Here is a 19,975-nt window from a genome sequence, read left to right on the forward strand (position 1 = left end):
ACGAGATGTACTCTAGGTTCTCATCATTTAACCGCTGGTTGTCTAGAAGGTGCCCAAAAAACGACATAGTCTTTATTGATAACTGGCATGCGTTCTGGGGGAAGCCCGGCCTCGTACGCAGAGACGGCAATCATCCGACTTGGGATGGTGCTGCTCTCTTAACTCGAAACATGTTGTAGTGTAAAACACAACTGTGTTAGTGATGATCACTCGCCTCTTTCCGAGCTGTCACAAATCCAACATTCAGGACAGAAGATAGAGACTGTGTCCGTGCCTCGTATAGTGAAGAGTAGAAAACATAGTACTATAGGAACGAGACCAAAGAATTTAATACATATAGCCCCTGATAACATATAGCCTCTGATAGCAGTGAAAATAAAATAACTCTTAATAAATATATAAAATGCGGATTATTAAACATCCGGCCAATCTCGCCCAAATCTCTGTTAGTTAATGACTTAATTGGGGAGTATAATATTCATATTTTGGCCCTGACTGAAACTTGGCTTCAGCAGGATGACTTTGTTAGACTTAATGAATCCACAACCCCAAGTCACATGACAGTAATATCACACTTTTGTTTAGGTATTAGCCCAAAAAGTAAAGCTAATCACATTTATAACTCATTTGAAAGTCTAGTACTATCAATTATAGATGCTAACTGGAATAACCAAAAACCGGTTCTTTTCATAGTGGTTTACCGTCCCCCTGGTCCCTACTCACAGTTTTTGTTAGATTTCTCTGACTTTTTATCCAGTATTTTGCTAAACTGGGATAGAATTATAATTGTAGGGGATTTTAATATACATGTTGATGATGACGGCGACTCTCTTGGTAAGGCTTTTAATGACCTACTAGATGGGACTGGCTTCATTTAAAAATGTAAATAAACCAACTCATAGTCACAACCGCACCCTGGACCTGATTTTAACCTACGGTACGGAGATTAGTGATCTTAGTGTCCATCCCCACAACCCTGTACTGTCTGATCATTTTCTAATTACCTTTCAGTTTGTGCTTCAAGATAATCCTTCACTAGTGACTACAACTCAGATGAAAAGGACATCATGTGATTGCTCTGTTTCAGAGTATAAACAGCCAATTTTTGCCTCCATGTCATCTGATTATGAAGGAATAATGTCCGGCCTTGCTGTTAATGACAAGTTTGTTGATAGTGTTATGTTTACTCTCCGAACTGCTCTCGATGTTGTCGCTCCCCCCAAATTAAAGTTTGTCAAGCCGAGACGAGCCTCTCCCTGGTATTATGCTGAAACAGGCTCTCTTACACAATCGACACATAAATTAGAAATACTTTGGCGCCGTTCCAACACAGAGCACACTCTCTCTGCCTGGAAACATAGATTCGTGACCTATAAACAGGCCTTGCGTATGACTAAAACCAGATATTACTCATCCTTAATAGATGAAAACAAAAATAATCCTAGGTTTCTTTTCAGCACTGTAGCAAGGCTGACAAACAGTCACAGCTCAATAGAACCTTATATCCCAACCACCCTTAGCTGTGATGACTTCCTAAAAATTTTTAACAATAAAATCGCAACTATTAGAAATAAAATAAATGAATTACTTCCAACTATTAGGTCTGATAAAGTGCAGACTAAAAAGTCAGAATCTCCTCTAAACCCCTCTAAAATTTTAAATAACTTTACCACTGTCGACCAAATCGATGTGATTTCAATTATAATGTCCTCCAAACCATCAACGTGCCTCCTAGACCCGATCCCAACCAAACTTTTTAAAGAGACCCTGCCTCTAACTATTGATATTATCCTAAATATAATAAATACCACATTAGTTACTGGCCACGTGCCGCAGTCCTTTAAATATGCAGTTATTGAACCCCTTTTGAAAAAACCTACTCTTGATCCTGATATCTTGGCCAATTATATTATGTCTCTAATCTACCATTTCTCTCCAAAGTCCTTGAAAGAGTGGTAATTAAACAGCTCTGTCAGCACCTGCAGGACAATAGTTTATTTGAACATTTCCAGTCTGGCTTTTGAGCTTATCATAGCACTGAAACTGCATTAGTCAAAGTAACTAATGACTTGTTACTAGCCGCTGACGTTGGATTAGTCTCGATCCTGGTTCTGTGTTACCTGAGTGCAGCCTTTGACACAATCGACCATGATATCTTATTGCAGAGACTAGAATGTGACATAGGCGTTAGAGGAGCAGCCCTCTGCTGGTTTAAATCATATTTATCTAATAGGTACCAGTTTGTCAATGTAAACCAGCAATCATCACCGTACTCTATGGTGTGCCGCAAGGATCGGTCCTCGGGCCCATCTTGTTTACGCTGTATATGCTTCCTTTAGGTAATATCATCAGAAGTTATGGTGTGCTGCAAGGATCGGTCCTCGGGCCCATCTTGTTTACGGTGTATATGCTTCCTCTAGGTAATATCATCAGAAAACATAGCATTAACTTTCATTGTTACGCTGACGACACACAGCTGTATTTATCAATTAAACCTGAGCAGATCAGGCAAGCAGACAAACTAAGCACCTGCGTCCGAGATATAATTACCTGGATGAGCACTATCTTCTACTTAACCCTGAAAAGACAGAAGTCCATATAATAGGCCCGAAAAGTGTGAGGGACTCTTTAGCTTCCCAGAAAGTCACTCTGGACAATGTAAGTGTAGCCTCCAGCACCACAGTTAAAAACCTAGGAGTTCTATTCGACCCTGACTTATCGTTTAAAGCTCACATTAAACAAACCTGCAGAATGGCCTTCTTTCACCCGCGCAACATAGCCAAAATTAGAAATATTTCATCTGAAAACGATGCAGAAAAATTAATTCACGCGATCGTTACATCGAGATGGACTACTGTAACTCCCTACTTGCAGCTTGTCCTAAAAGTTCTCTAAAAGGTCTTCAGCTACTCAAAAACACAGCAGCAAGCCTTTTCACAGGAACCAATAGAAGAGAGCACATTACCCCTGTGCTCCAGGCCCTTCACTGGCTTCCAGTCAAGTTTAGAATTAAATTTAAAATCCTCCTTCTTACATTTAAGACCATTATTGGGTTGGGGCAATCTTATCTCTGTCAGGAATGAGCAGGCAGGCAGGTTGTATGGACCCAAATGCAGGGAAACAAAAAATGCAGCGAGGCAGGTGGCAGTGAACTAAAAAAAAACCTTTTAATGATAACTAACAAAATCACAAAGTACAAACAAAAGGGCTATGGCTCAAAAGGCAATGTTCAAACAAAACTTACTTAAGCAGAGGGACTGGTACACGAGGGCGTGAAACGGACTTGACTTTGGTGAAGACGGACATAGACATAGACAATGACGCAACAAGGAGTGACAAGAAACTGGGTCATTATATTCGCAGACAAGGGGTAACGAGACGAGGAACAGCTGGGTAACACAGGTGGATGCAGATTGCAGGATACACTGGGAAAACACACACAGGTGAGAGCAATGGGTAATCACAGGGACAAGTCACACAAGGAGAAACCAAACACAAAACCTAACAGTACCCCCCCCCCTCAAGGGACGGATCCCAGACGTCCCGAGGAAACAACAAGTCAGAAGGTTGCTCGGAGGAGGGAGCAACACCAGCCCGTCACGGCCAGTCAGGCGGGCGTCCAGGACGCCAGACGTGGGCCGATCGCACGGGTCGATCGGGAGGGCGCCCGGGGCGCCAGACATTGGGTGACCGCACGGGCAGATCAGGCGGGCGTCCCAGACGAGGTAGTGCTCGGTCGTCCATACCGCCACGTTGTGGCAGGAAACGGGGAGCAGCATCGTCGGGGCGAGGGTCAGGAACAGAGTCGGAATCGTTGTGCGAACAAGGAACGGAGTCGGGGTCGTCGTGCGGACCAGGAACAGAGTCGGAGTAGTCTGCTGGCGGAACAGCTTTTGGGTCGTCTGCTGGCGGAACAGCTTTTGGGTCGTCTGCTGGCGGGACAGCTTTTGGGTCGTCTGCTGGCGTGACAGCTTTTGGGTCGTCTGCTGGCGTGACAGCAGCGGAGTCGCCGTCGTCTGCTGGCCTGACAGCAGCGGAGTCGCAGGAGACTGCTGGCGGGACAGCAGCGGAGTCGCATGAGACTGCTGGCGGAACAGCAGCGGAGTCGCAGGAGACTGCTGGCGGAACAGCAGCGGAGTCGCAGGAGACTGCTGGCGGAACAGTCGCAGGAGTCTGCTGGCGGGACAGCAGCGGAGTCACAGGAGTCTGCTGGCGGGACAGCAGCGGAGTCGCAGGAGTCCGCTGGCGGGACAGCAGCGGAGTCGCAGGAGACCGCTGGCGGAACAGCAGCGGAGTCGCAGGAGACCGCCGGCGGAACAGCAGCGGAGTCGCAGGAGTCCGCCGGCGGAACAGCAGCGGAGTCGCAGGAGTCTGCTGGCGGAACAGCAGCGTGGTCGCAGGAATCTGCTGGCGGGACAGCAGCTTGGTCGCAGGAATCTGCTGGCGGGACAGCAGCGTGGTCGTCTGCTGGCGGGACAGCAGCTTGGTCGTCTGCTGGCGGGACAGCAGCTTGGTCGTCTGCTGGCGGGACAGCAGCTTGGTTGCAGGAATCTGCTGGCGGGACAGCAGCTTGGTCGCAGGAATCTGCTGGCGGGACAGCAGCTTGGTCGCAGGAGTCTGTTGGTGCAGTCGGCCCGGGCACAGGACTGCGTGGAGTCGGCGCGGGCACAGGACTGCGTGGAGTCGGCGCGGGCACTTGACTGCGTGGAGTCGGCGCGGGCACTTGACTGCGTGGAGTCGGCGCGGGCACTTGACTGCGTGGAGTTGGCGCGGGCACTTGACTGCGTGGAGTCGGCGCGGGAGGCACTTGAATGCGTGGAGCCGGCGCGGGAGGCACTTGAATGCGTGGAGCCGGCGCGGGAGGCACTTGACTGCGGGGAGCCGGCGCGGGAGGCACTTGACTGCGGGGAGCCGGCGCGGGAGGCACTTGACTGCGGGGAGCCGGCGCGGGAGGCACTTGACTGCGGGGAGCCGGCGCGGGAGGAACTTGTCTGCGGGGAGCCGGCGCGGGAGGAACTTGACTGCGGGGAACCAGCGCGGGAGGAACTTGACTGCGGGGAGCCTCGGGAAGCCGAGCCGTCAAGACGTGCCCACGACGTCGGCGTGGACGAGATCGCCGAGGCTTTTGGACAGGGTTCTTGGACAGACTGGGTGGTATGGAATGAGGGAGGCCTGAAAAAAACTGAGAGGGTGAAGAAAAGGGCATGGAAAAAAAATCTGGGTTGGAGTCAGAATCAGAATAGAGGAGGTCATATAAATTGTGATCCTCCTCAAAGTCAGAAAAATCAGAATCCAAAAAAATGTGTTGTGGTCTGTGGGTGGTTTGAGGGTGTCGGCGCGGTGGCCGAAAATTAATCTTTCCCGCTGGGTCCAGGATTGGTTGCGTCATTCTGTCAGGAATGAGCAGGCAGGCAGGTTGTATGGACCCAAATGCAGGGAAACAAAAAATGCAGCGAGGCAGGTGGCAGTGAACTAAAAAAAAACCTTTTAATGATAACTAACAAAATCACAAAGTACAAACAAAAGGGCTATGGCTCAAAAGGCAATGTTCAAACAAAACTTACTTAAGCAGAGGGACTGGTACACGAGGGCGTGGAACGGACTTGACTTTGGTGAAGACGGACATAGACATAGACAATGACGCAACAAGGAGTGACAAGAAACTGGGTCATTATATACGCAGACAAGGGGTAACGAGACGAGGAACAGCTGGGTAACACAGGTGGATGCAGATTGCAGGATACACTGGGAAAACACACACAGGTGAGAGCAATGGGTAATCACAGGGACAAGTCACACAAGGAGAAACACAAAACCTAACAATCTCAACGATGCTCTGTTTCCATACCGCTCCAACAGAACACTCCGCTCTCAGAATGCAGGTCTACTGGTAGTTCCCAGGGTTTCTAAAAGTACTGTCGGAGCTAGAGCCTTTAGCCACCAAGCCCCAGTTTTATGGAATCAGCGTCCAGCTAATATGAAATAAGCCGAGACAGTCTTCACATTTAAGATTAGATTAAAAACGTTCCTATTCGACAAAGCTTATGGTCAGGCTAGTTGAAGTCGGAGTAGACTCACAGTTTAGTCTAAGCTGCACTAGAAGCTATAATTCTGGGGGAAGTACAGCCACTGAGTTCTATCTCCTTTTTCTCACTCTACCTACCACTTGTCTTTTTTTATTTCTATTTTCCAATGTTAATATCTAGTCGTCTAGTCTCATCATCACTAGTCACCCGGTGTCCCCTTCCCCCCCTCCCCTCTGGAGAGGGGCTATTTTTCAGCTGCAGCCTCCTGACTGTCCGGACCCTTGGCTGGATGGACGTCCTCGTTGCTACCGCCGTCTCATCTGGCTAGATGGACCTCTTCTTGTTCCTTTACTCCACTGCATCTTTACGAACTGTAACTTTGCCGGCTAATTCCCATTAGCAGTCCTAGTGCTTCCTGTCTATCCGTCCTGGGAGTGGATCTCTCCTGACTGTGGTACTCCCCAAGGTTTCTCATTTTCTCACAAAGACTCTGGAGTTTTTGGAGCTCTTCCTTGCCGATATGGAGGGATGGGGGATGCCCAGGACTTGAACTTTATTAATTCATCTTTGTTTGCTTCATTTGCTGTTTCTGATTGTGTATCATATTGCCTCCGCAAAGCCCTTTGAGACAACCTTGTAGTGATTTAGCGCTATACAAATAAATTGAATTTAATTGAATGTGGTTCAAGACATTGCTCAAGTCCCCCTTTCTGATAATTCTGAGCTTTTTCAAGCCTAACTGCTATTAAAAATAATAATAATAATAAAAACAGAGACTGAGAGCGGTTGAAGAATAAGTCTCTGTGTTCATCTAAACAGGCTCAAGTTTCACACTAAGTAAGTATACATGTTGAGAAATTATTTAATCATTAAATATACTGCGCAGAAAATAATTTTGGAATATTTTTTGTTTGTGATGTGCCGCGAAATTTTTTCCAATGTAAAAACGTGCCTTGGGTCAAAAAAGGTTGAAAAACACTTTTGTAGGGGATAGCGGCCCCTTGGGGATGCCGGTAACAACTGGTTGGCTGGTTACTTCCAGTAGCTTTGTTTGTGCGTTGTGTGTCGCACAAGTGTCTAATGCCACTAGGAGACAAAACATGAAAATTCATGGAAAACAGGGCCAGGGATCATATTAATGTAGGCATTTTTTTATTTGTAATATAAAATCTAAAATTGTGCATATAATTCACAGTTTAAGTTGCTAGTGAACAAGACAAAATGTAAGAGTCGTCTGTTCTGACTTTGAAGGTTAAAAAAGCCCGCTCTGTACTGTGTAAGAGACCTGCACTGAGAATCACACCTGTTGCCCCTTTCCTTCTGGGGAGGGTGTGTGTGTGCGTGTGTCTAATATGTTTACATAAGCGGATGCTGCTGTATTGCTGTTATTCCTGTTGCACTTATTTTCAAGTTTTTATATTTTGTACAATACACATTTATTTTTTAGTTAATTGATAAAGAAGAATGGTAGTTATACGATTTTAATGTATGTCCATGTTTTTTTGTTTGGAGTAAAATGACAGCTCTGTTGAATATAAAAATTCTGATGCGTGTCATTAATCTTGGTGTGGCACACTGATTGACAAGAAAATTTGAAAGTGGCACTCAACACCAAAAGGGCTGCTGACCCCTGCTATAGAGGTTTAGTCATGTTACGTCACTGTGCTTCCGGCCAAATGGTGTACACCCACTTTGGACCTTAAAGCTTGAACACGCACTGTAGCTTTGCAAGGCTATGTTTTAGCTGGCCACAGCTTTCTACTTTTCAATTTTGATATGCTAGCATTTGACGGCACAAATGGTCAGAATGATATATAAAAAAATAAGCACATTTTCCAGGTGCCGAAAGAGAATGCATGACGTTAAAAGTGGTTGGCTGCAATCAAATGGGAAAACTTTGTGGATAGGATAAATACAAAGGAGAAGCAACACCTGAAATGAAGTTTGCTTTAGCATAGACATCATAATACTTGACAGGACATGGGAAACGGGGCCGATCCATAGGGGGCCTTTTGGCCAAATGTCTTGGAAAAAAAAAAACGATCGCGAGCCTCTTTGACAGGGGGTACGACGCAGGTCAACTTTCGGGGTTATTAATTTTCCTGAATTTTCCTCTACCCATTTTTATATTCAATTCAATTCAATTTGGCGGCACGGTGGCTGAGTGGTTAGCACGTCTGCCTCACAGTTCTAATATCAAGGGTTCAATCCCGGGCTTCGGCCTTCCTGTGTGGAGTTTGCATGTTCTCCCCGTGCCTGCGTGGGTTTCCTCCGGGAACTCCGGTTTCCTCCCACATCCCAAAAACATGCATGGTAGGCTGATTGAACACTCTAAATTGTCCGTAGGTATGAGTGGGTGCGTGAATGGTTGTATGTCTCCTTGTGCCCTGGAATTGGCTGGCAACCAGTTCAGGGTGTCCCCTGCCTACTGCCCCGAGTTAGCTGGGATAGGCTCCAGCACCTCCGCGACCCTCGTGAGGAAAAGCGGCATGGAAAATGAATGAATGAATTCAATTCAATTTTATTTGTATAGCCCTAGATCACAAAAATGTTGTCTCAAAGGGCTTTGCAGAGGCAATATGATACAAAATCAGAAACAGCAAACAAAGCAACAAAGATGAATAAATAAATTCAAGTCCTGGGTATCCCCCATCCTTAGACCCTCCATGTCGGCAAGGAAAAACTCCAAAAACTCCAGAGTCTTCGGGAGAAAACGAGAAACCTTGGGGAGTACCACAGTCAGGAGAGATCCACTCCCAGGACGGATAGACAGGAAGCCCCAGGACCGCTAATGGGAATTAGCAGGCGAAGTTGCAGTCCGTAAAAAATGCGGTGGTGTAAAGGAACAAGAAGAGGTCCATCTAGCCAGATGTGACGGGGCTAGCAACGAGGACGTCCTTCCAGCTTGGGGTCCGGACAGTCAGGAGGCTGCAGCTGAAAAATAGCCCCTCCCCAGAGGGAGGGGGGAAAGGGGACACCGGGTGACTAGTGATGAAGAGACTAGACAACTAGATATTAACATTAGATAATAGAAATAAAGTAAGATAAGTGCTAGGTAGAGTGAGAAAAAAGGAGATAGAACTCAGTGGCTGTACTTCCCCCAGCTTTATAGCTTATAGTGCAGCTTAGAGTAAACTTTGAGTCTACTCCGACTTCAACTAGCCTGACCATAAGCTTTGCTGAATAGGAACGTTTTAATCTAATCTTAAATGTGCAGACTGTCTCGGCTTCTTTAATATTAGCTGGAAGCTGATTCCATAAAACAGGGGCTTGGTGGCTAAAGGCTCTAGCTCCGACAGTACTTTTAGAAAGCCTGGGAACTACCAGTAGACCTGCATTCTGAGAGCGGAGTGTTCTGTTGGGGCGGTATGGAACCAGAGCATTGGAGAGATAAGATGGCCCCAACCCATTAATGGTCTTAAATGTAAGGAAGGAGGATTTTAAATTTAATTCTAAACTCTACTGGAAGCCAGTGAAGGGCCTGGAGCACAGGGGTGATGTGCTCTCTTCTATTGGTTCCTGTTAAAAGTCTTGCTGCTGCGTTTTGGACAAACTGAAGACATTTTAGGGAACTTTCAGGACAAGCTGCAAGTAGGGAGTTACAGTAATCCAATCTCGATGTAACGAACGGGTGAATTAATTTTTCAGCATCGCTTTTAGATAAAATATTTCTAATTTTGGCTATGTTGCGCAGGTGAAAGAAGGCCGTTCTGCAGGTTTGTTTAATGTGAGCTTTAAACGATAAGTCATGGTCGAATAAAACTCCTAGGTTTTTAACTGTGGTGCTGGAGGCTACACTTACATTGTCCAGAGTGACTATCTGGGCAGTTAAAGAGTCTCTCACACTTTTCGGGCCTATTATAAGGACTTCTGTCTTTTCAGGATTAAGTAGAAGATAGTTATTGCTCATCCAGGTGTTTATATCTCGGACGCATATACACGCATATACACATATACACTACTCATGTTCGGTCGGCATTGAGTTGGGAGGGGCCAGCCCTGCAGCTGGCTGATCGGAGACAACTCGGGAGACGAGCTCTGTAAAAAACTGTTATCGTCACCTGATCCACGATGGGAGGACCCCAAATGGGCACTGAATTGAAGTATTTTATTGAGATGTAGTTTGAAGGTTCAAGAAAAATGTCTGGAAAAGAAAAGAGGAACAGGAATGCCACGTAGTGATCGTCCGCCTTAATTGTTTACAATGCTGTCATGCCGCACTTAAAATAGCGACGCCATGACATCACTTCCTGAGTGTCCAAATGTTGTACGGAGACAGCAGTCCATATTAGAGTCCATATTAGCGGTGGGTAACATTACCCGCCTACATTATTCGTCCAGCAACTATAATAGGCATAGTAGTGTAGCCGACATGCCGTATAGTCCAACTAATTATATGTTTAAGGCCATTATCCGTCCTACGGTAGACGTCATATTAGTGTCAGGTGATGTCTAGTTTTTGTGGAAAAAGTACCACCCCGCAGGGAAAAAAATGTAGTTTAAGTCAACCAATACTCAAAATGTTTTTGTCTGTAAAAATTCAAATGTTTTAGTTAAAAAAAAAAAAGTGTTTCCAACAATTTCGAATGAATAGAATAACACAAATTGTACCATCTACAAGGACGACGCCGACTTCATGTGGGTTTTTCAATGGTTAAATTTGCAACTAGAAGTGTGAGGCTAGGTTCATACTACAGGTCTTAATGCACAAACCCATTGAGACCATTCAAGTACTACGCATGCACACTAATTTGCAGTCCGACACGCGCTGAGCAAGAAGACCCGCATGCGCAGAAGCATCAAAACAAATGACTGCAATTTGCAAAACACATGCTGGCTGTCATCCGTCATTCCAGGGATATCATATTTTGCTTTTCAAAAAGAGGACACAAATAACAAACATAAATACTCCCCGTTTAGGCTTATATTCAAAGTTTATATGGATCGATAGCATGCACGCACTGTACATGTGAGTCACACACACATAGGGGCAGTTTTCCCCGACTCTGGGCCGTGTAAGCAATGTTGAAATATTTTTCATATAGAATAGAGAGAAAACCAATCATTCTCAGGCTTATCCTCGACCCATTTTTATTTTTTACGACTATTGTCAAGCCTTCCCCAAAAGCCGTGTTCAATGCAAGCTAGGCGCTAATAACACACAGCTGCACCGCTACTGTAGCATCTCTCTCGCTCTTTAAAGACGTAATTGCTGCATGAATTCCGATTTGGGAGACTTGACAGTACAGACCGCCGTGACATTCTGGAAAAATGTGGCCCAGATCGGATTTGAACCATATACGAAAGGGACCCACATCGGACTTGAAATGGTCCAGTTCTATGCGTCTTGTCACGTTCAGACTGTCAAGTTAACGCCTCACTCAAGTCAGAAAAACACGAAAAAATCTGATTCATACATTAATACCTATAGTATGACCGTAGCCTCAGAGGCCCCAGAATTTGCCACCATTCACAATTGTATGAATCCTATAAAGAACAGGTTACATGAGTAACAGTAGGACATGATGACGCCAGCTCGCCAGTGTTCTTCAGGAATCTTTATTCACACATTTGAAAACTTAACATAACATTAATATAAATACTGTCCGCTTTGTCTCATTTGCCTTATTCAGTACACACTATTGTCAATTTAAACAGTCAATTCTTCCCAACACAATTGTTGGCTCTCCTAAATACAAGCAGTATTTTCACACAACACACAACATCAATTATCCTAACTTCAGCCACCATTTTTCCCCAAATCAATTTTAGCTCATTAACCACCATCAAAGTGCATTTTTAGTACATTTCAATCAAATATTGGCGACTCAAGCAGCAACAGTTATAAACATTTACATTTCTAGTTTTTGTTCTAAGTCTACAAAACATATTTTACCTACACGAAAACACAGTGTAAATATTATCAAAGCAAGTTGTATTAGTAAATGGAGGTTATGTGATGCCCACAGTTAAACTGACAGTTACACATTAAAAAAGGGAGCACCATTTTACGCTCATCATTCCCCTTAGACAACAACCCAATATAAAGCAAATATGCACGTAAACAACATCATATTTGGACCAAAATGTAAAGCATGAATTGATTGACTACATTGTAACGTTTACTCTCATTTACTCATCTATGAAGAACAGGATACATGAGTAATAGCAAATGGCAGGAATGAGTTTGCTTCGCAGATCTTGCAGAACTCTCCCAGGTAGGGTGAGAATTTTTCAGAATTGAGCTGATGCTCCTCTGCAAAGATCGGAGCTGAATAAGGTAGCTTCCTGGACTAAAGACCCTTTTGCACTGCAGGAACCTTTAGCAGTTCATAGGACAGTTTAGTTGCTAGAACTGTGAAAGTCTTGTTTCCACAAAAAAGGAACTGCATTGCTCTAAGAACACTTTAAGGTTCTGATCTCGGGCAGGGCCTTTTGTAGGAGTTCCGGGAGTTCACAGGAACCATATGAAGCAAATGGTAGAGCAGACAACTGAGACCGCCCCTTCCTCCCACTGGAGGAGTGGTTCTTATCCTTGATAAGGGTACCAAACCCCACACGTTTTCCATGAGGATTCACCGAAACTTTCGGAATTAGATAATAATGCATTTTTTTCAAAATCAAAATCGATACATGTAAGCAAGCAAGCGAATAATTTAGCAAATTCCCGTTAAAAATTCCTAATTTGACAGCATGTTTTATAAACAGGTCATAATTGAGACCGTGGTGCCCATTGGTCTGTTGAATTCCCTCATACCAAGTGCAAGTAAACCTTCCACTGAGCAAACCAGTTCCTCCAATCAGATCGAGGACTAGCAGTTAAAAAAAATGGAGTAAGCCTGTAAATTGGGAGCAAATCAGTCCAAAACCTAGTCTAAAAAGCATAGGCGGAGTTTGACTTTTGGGGCAGGGGGGGCACAACATCTTGATGACCCCAAAACGCAGTGTCAGCAATAAAATTAACTTACAAGAATATATATAACAATAAGTTGAACATGAGCATTTTATTTTGTTTCCCATCATTCTTGAGGGGAATTCCAAATCAGACTGCTTAGGCTATACTTTTCGCCAAGATCATCATCCATTGAATATGGTACGCCCGCCGGTGTCGTGCCAATATAGTTACCCCAGTCAAAAATTGTATCACCTGGGTGGAGCCATATGGAGGTAGATTTGTGTCTTCATTATTCGATCTCAAAAAAAGTTGCTTCAATCAAAAAAGGTTCAATCAAAATATATTTTTTCAAAAAAAAAAAAAAGAAAAAAAAAGTTAAATTTGAAACTCAAAAAAACACATTTGAAAGCTATTTTTCTTTGGATTTTTTTTTTTTTTTTTTTTTTTTTTGTAATTTTTTTTTTGATTGAAGTAATGTTTTGCGTTTGGGCCACATTTTGACTAACACATTTGTGTCTTTATTATTCAATCAAAAAATAAGTTGCTTCAAACAAAAAAATATATTTTCAAAAGAAAAATCACTTCAATCAAAAAAAAAAAAAGAAAAATTCAATCATAGAAAAAAGGTTTTGAATGCGAACAAATTTTTGAGACTCAAAAATTTGTATTTGAACACTTAATTTTTCATTTAAAAAATTTTCTTTGATTTTAGCAATCCTTTTTGTGTGACATTTGTGTCTAAATCATTGAATCCCCCCAAAAGTTGCTTCAATAAAATATTTTTAAACAAAGAAAAAAATCATTAGAAAAATCAAATATCCCTCCCCTAATTCTTGTTGTTGTTGAAAATAATATGCAAAGCAAATGACCGTCATCATGTCCTCATCATCGTCATCGTCACCGTCATCATTTTTCTAACAGATCAGGTGATTACATGATCTGTTCGAAATAATACCCATTATAAAAACATCTTTTTTGTTCATTCATTTTTATTGTTTGTTTTATTGCTTTACAATTTATATATACATATATATATATATGTATACGTATATGTATATACAGTGCCTTCCAAAGTATTCGGCCCCCTTGAATCTTGCAACCTTTCGCCACATTTCAGGCTTCAAACATAAATATATGAAATTTAATTTTTTTGTCAAGAATCAACAACAGGTGGGACACAATCGTGAAGTGGAACAACATTTATTGGATAATTTAAACTTTTTTAACACATAAAAAACTGAAAAGTGGGGCGTGCAATATTATTCGGCCCCTTTACTTTCAGTGCAGCAAACTCACTCCAGAAGTTCAGTGAGGATCTCTGAATGATCCAATGTTGTCCTAAATGACCGATGATGATAAATAGAATCCACCTGTGTGTAATCAAGTCTCCGTATAAATGCACCTGCTCTGTGATAGTCTCAGGGTTCTGTTTAAAGTGCAAAGAGCATTATGAAAACCAAGGAACACACCAGGCAGGTCCGAGATACTGTTGTGGAGAAGTTTAAAGCCGGATTTGGATACAAAAAGATTTCCCAAGCTTTAAACATCTCAAGGAGCACTGTGCAAGCCATCATATTGAAATGGAAGGAGCATCAGACCACTGCAAATCTACCAAGACCCGGCCGTCCTTCCAAACTTTCTTCTCAAACAAGGAGAAAACTGATCAGAGATGCAGCCAAGAGGCCCATGATCACTCTGGATGAACTGCAGAGATCTACAGCTGAGGTGGGAGAGTCTGTCCACAGGACAACAATCAGTCATACACTGCACAAATCTGGCCTTTATGGAAGAGTGGCAAGAAGAAAGCCATTTCTCAAAGATATCCATAAAAAGTCTCGTTTAAAGTTTGCCACCATCCACCTGGGAGACACACCAAACATGTGGAAGAAGGTGCTCTGGTCAGATGAAACCAAAATTGAACTTTTTGGCCACAATGCAAAATGATATGTTTGGCGTAAAAGCAACACAGCTCATCACCCTGAACACACCATCCCCACTGTCAAACATGGTGGTGGCAGCATCATGGTTTGGGCCTGCTTTTCTTCAGCAGGGACAGGGAAGATGTTTAAAATTGACGGGACGATGGATGCAGCCAAATACAGGAACATTCTGGAAGAAAACCTGTTGGTATCTGCACAAGACCTGAGACTGGGACGGAGATTTATCTTCCAACAGGACAATGATCCAAAACATAAAGCCAAATCTACAATGGAATGGTTCAAAAATAAACGTATCCAGGTGTTAGAATGGCCAAGTCAAAGTCCAGACCTGAATCCAATCGAGAATTTGTGGAAAGAGCTGAAGACTGCTGTTCACAAACACTCTCCATCCAACCTCACTGAGCTCGAGCTGTTTTGCAAAGAAGAATGGGCAAGAATGTCAGTCTCTCGATGTGCAAAACTGACAGAAACATACTCCAAGCGACTTGCAGCTGTAATTGGAGCAAAAGGTGGCGCTACAAAGTATTAACGCAAGGGGGCCGAATAATATTGCACGCCCCACTTTTCAGTTTTTTATTTGTTAAAAAAGTTTAAATTATCCAATAAATTTTGTTCCACTTCACGATTGTGTCCCACTTGTTGTTGATTCTTGACAAAAAATTAAAATTTTATATCTTTATGTTTGAAGCCTGAAATGTGGCGAAAGGTTGCAAGGTTCAAGGGGGCCGAATACTTTTGCAAGGCACTGTATATATAAATATATATATATATATATATATATATATATATATATATATATATATATAGGAAAGTCAATTACATGAAATGACACTTTTCGGCAACCGGGGGGGGGGCTGCCCCCCCTTAAACTCCGCTTATGCTAAAAAGCCACCTTGCCTAGATTTAGTCAGCGAATGAAAGTAGATCTCTGCGTTTCTTTCCCTTTGCTGAACCCCCTTAGACCACAGGTGTCAAACCGATTCCAGAAAGGGCCAAGAGGGTGCTGGATTTTGTTCCAACCGATAACGTGCAGAGAGTTTACCCAATGAACTTGCTGCTGAAACAAGCAGCACCTGTCAAAGTTTAACTGATTACACATAGCTTTCCTTTTTTTCTCCTTTTCTATTCTTTGAAAAGGTTGTTGGGGAAGGAGCAAAAAAAGGGAAGTGCAGGCTTCACTGTTCACAGCCTTTCTCCAGTTACAGTGGGGCGAATAAGTATTTAGTCAACCTATACTTGTGCAAGTTCTCCCACTTGAAAATATTAGAGAGGCCTGTAATTGTCAACATGGGTGAAACCTCAACCATGAGAGACAGAATGTGAAAAAAAAAACAGAAAATCACATTGTCTGATTTTTAAAGAATGTTAACCCCCAAATTACAGTGGAAAAAAAGTATTTGGTCACCCACAAACAAGCAAGATTTCTGGCTGTCAAAGAGGTCTAACTTCTTCTAACGAGGTCTAACGAGGCTCCACTTGTTACCTGTATTAATGGCACCTGTTTTACCTCATTATCGGTATAAAAGTCACCTGTCAACAACCTCAGTCAGTCACACTCCAAACTCCACTATGGCCAAGACCAAAGAGCTGTCGAAGGACACCAGAGACAAAATTGTAGACCTGCACCAGGCTGGGAAAACTGAATCTGCAAAAGGTAAAACGCTTGGTGTAAAGAACTGTGGGAGCAATTATTAGAAAATGGAAGACATACAAGACCACTGATAATCTCCCTCGATCTGGGGCTCCATGCAAGATCTCACCCCGTGGGGTCAAAATGATAACAAGAACTGTGAGCAAAAATCCCAGAACCACACGGGGGGACCTAGTGAATGACCTACAGCGAGCTGGGACCACAGTAACAAAGGCTACTATCAGTAACACAATGCGCCGCCAGGGACTCAATTCCTGCACTGCCAGACGTGTCCCCCTGCTGAAACCAGTACACGTCCAGGCCCGTCTGCGGTTCGCGAGAGAGCATTTGGATGATCCAGAAGAGGACTGGGAGAATGTGTTATGGTTAGATGAAGCCAAAATATAACTTTTTGGTAGAAACACATGTTCTGGTGTTTGGGGGAGAAAGAATACTGAATTGGATCCGAAGAACACCATACAGGAACACCATGCTTTGGGGCTGTTTTTCTGCAAAGGGACGACTGATCTGTGTAAATGAAATAATGAATGGAATGTATCGAGAGATTTTGGGTGAAAATCTCCTTCCATCAGCAAGGGCATTGAAGATGAGACATGGCTGGGTCTTTCAGCATGACAATGATCCCAAACACACAGCTAGGGCAGCAAAGGAGTGGCTTCGTAAGAAGCATTTCAAAGTCCTGGAGTGGCCTAGCCAGTCTCCAGATCTCAACCCTGTAGAAAATCTGTGGAGGGAGTTGAAAGTCCGTTTTGCCCAATGACAGCCCCAAAACATCACTGCTCTAGAGGAGATCTGCATGGAGGAATGGGCCAAAATACCAGCAACAGTGTGTGAAAAACTTGTGAAGAGTTACAGAAAACGTTTGGCCTCCGTTATTGACAACAAAGGGTACATAACAAAGTATTGAGATGAACTTTTGGTATTGACCAAATACTTATTTTCCACCATGATTTGCAAATAAATTCTTTAAAAATAAAAAAAATGTGATTTTTTGGTTTTATTCCCACATTCTGTCTCTCATGGTTGAGGTTTCACCCATGTTGACAATTACAGGCCTCTCTAATATTTTCGAGTGGGAGAACTTGCACAAGTAGTTGTTGACTAAATACTTATTTGCCCCACTGTAACTGGAGAAAGGCTGTGAACAGTGAAGCCTGCACTTCCCTTTTTTTGCTCCTTCCCCGACAACCTATTCAAATCGGGAGAAAAAAAGGAAAGCTATGCTGTCTGCAACGACAAGGAATACAAGAAACAAAACATGAGAAGTTGACAATGCATGCACAAGATTTAAAGAAATCAAAACAACATGATTCAAAACTATTGTTCCCCTAATACATTACTAGCTTTTGAAATCTCATTAATTCGTCTCTTTGGACAGAGTGTTAGTTGAATGTTAGTTTTTATGTTGCTTAAATCAGTTATATGCCCTCCCTTCTATTGACCATTGTCAAGGTTATTTTTTTTTTTTTCTTTTACCCTGTTTTTCCTTTTTTTAACTTGTTAAATGATCATGAATCACTTGCGTGTATGGATTTTATTGTAGATCTTGTCAACTGCCTATTCCTTCCTGAAATTATATTTAAACAATGATGTTAGATGATTACATTTTCTCTGACAAATCTGTTCATTGGACAAAATGTCCAAAGGCAGAAATTAGTATTGACTGGAACTGTTGGGATTGTTGGTTCAAATCTTTTACAAGCCAACCTACCCCATGAAAAACACGGATTTCAGTCATTTTAAGAATCATCAAGTGAGACTATGAGAATGACAAGCTTTTTTTCAATGCCAGTAATTTTGGAGATGTGAAATGAGTGTACTTTTATGTTCATGTTTCAGGTTGTAAATGCTGTCTTTGTAGGGATGTGAATTCACATTTGATTTTGTTTTAATCAGACCATTGCATGCGCACTTGGATTGGGGAAGATCCGGAGAAAGCCATTTGAAGAGGCCTTTCTAAAACAAGACCTGAGTGTAGGTTGCAACCGAAACATTTTGTTTTCCGAAGACTTCAAAAGACACAGTTGTACACTCACAATAATAGAATGACAGAAAATTATATTTTAAATGTGTCAAATTAAATTGGCCACGACATCATTTAGTTCAGCTTGCAAAAGGACATCATATGTGTAAATCTCTGTGGTTCTTGCTAAAATTTATGTATACACACATTTAAAGTTGCCAAATGTCATGAACATTTGGGGATGTGCACGATATTAAAGCTGTTTTTTTTTTTTTTTTTTTTTTTTAAACAGAAACCAAAGACTTCATACTACTTGACATGACATGGGAAACGGGCCGATCCATAGGGGGCGTATTTTTAAAAACAAATTCAAATATTTTCAAAACCAAGGATGCTACCTACCTATAACCAAAACAGTCACCTACCTTAGCCATATATGGGTCTCCATGAGCAGCGGCATAAATAATTCAAAGTCGTTCCCTTATTAAATCCCGATTATTTTTTTATATATAAGTATAACAAAAAAAAAAAAATTACTGCAAGTTTTCAACAGCTAATAAATCACTCAATTTAACATCAGAAACTTAATACTTGAGGAGAACATGCAGAATCAATTATAAATAATATGTAAATGGATTATTCGTAAATTCTATATACAATCACAACTTATTATTGACTAGAATAGCCCTTTGTTATCATTATACAGTTATACAATGAAATTGTGGAGCATCCCTTTACAGTGCAGTATAAGTTAAAATCTCAAAAGTGACGTGCATGTATGAAATCTAAATAAACATAAATCTAAAATGCGTATGAAATAGTCCTATAATTTCGGCAGTGCAAATAATCAATATGGTGTCACCGGGATGTGATCCTCGTCTTTCAACAATCACATTGCCTTTTTCTATGCCTTGCGTTTTCTGGTCAGCTTCCTCGACTTGTGCAAGTCCCTGTTCCTCGCCATCTCCTTTCCGCCCTCCTCGACTCTGCTCCTTTTCCTGCTGGCCTGCCACTCCAAGGCCTTGTTCTTCCTCACTTCTGAATTAACATCCTTGGAGAAGTTCGCACCAAAACAGTTGAAGAGGGACCGCCAGGAACTCCAGCAGGTGCTCTTGGGCTTCCTGCACATCAGGGAGTCCTACAGCGACATTCCGAAGGACGCCATGTGGGCTATGGGGAGAGATGGCCGCTTAAGGACCATCCGGCCTGTCTCCAGGTCCCCCTTGTCCCTTGAAACATCTCCAGGATGTCGACCCTGTGTGTCCCTGTGATCCTCCTTGCCTGTGTGACTGTCTTGAGGATGACGACCGCCATAATAAGCCAGACGCTCTGCTTTTCGATCAAAGAGCGCGCCAGCACCTTCTGGGTCAATTTGTAGCCGGCCTTGACAGACTTGTAGTTCTCCCACCTGGCCAGCACCTTCCGGCTTGAGAGTCGGGCCGTCCTCATCCTCTCAGCTCCTAATAAACAGGTTTGTTTTGGAAAGATAGGTGTTTTGAT

The 19,975-nt window shown here is 42.8% G+C and overlaps 1 protein-coding gene across 7 annotated transcripts in view; it reads left to right on the forward strand.

Moving 5' to 3' along the window:
• The window catches only part of LOC130918623 (adenylate kinase 7-like), a 219,082-nt gene that overhangs the window by 130,805 nt on the left and 68,302 nt on the right, over positions 1-19,975 (forward strand). For all 7 annotated transcript variants that reach the window (XM_057840478.1, XM_057840497.1, XM_057840487.1 and 4 more), the window contains one exon: positions 18,409-18,486. In XM_057840478.1, coding sequence (XP_057696461.1) covers positions 18,409-18,486 — 78 coding nt within the window. The remainder of the gene's footprint in view (positions 1-18,408; positions 18,487-19,975) is intronic.

Source organism: Corythoichthys intestinalis, chromosome 1, assembly GCF_030265065.1.
Source record: "Corythoichthys intestinalis isolate RoL2023-P3 chromosome 1, ASM3026506v1, whole genome shotgun sequence".
NCBI lineage: Eukaryota > Metazoa > Chordata > Actinopteri > Syngnathiformes > Syngnathidae > Corythoichthys > Corythoichthys intestinalis.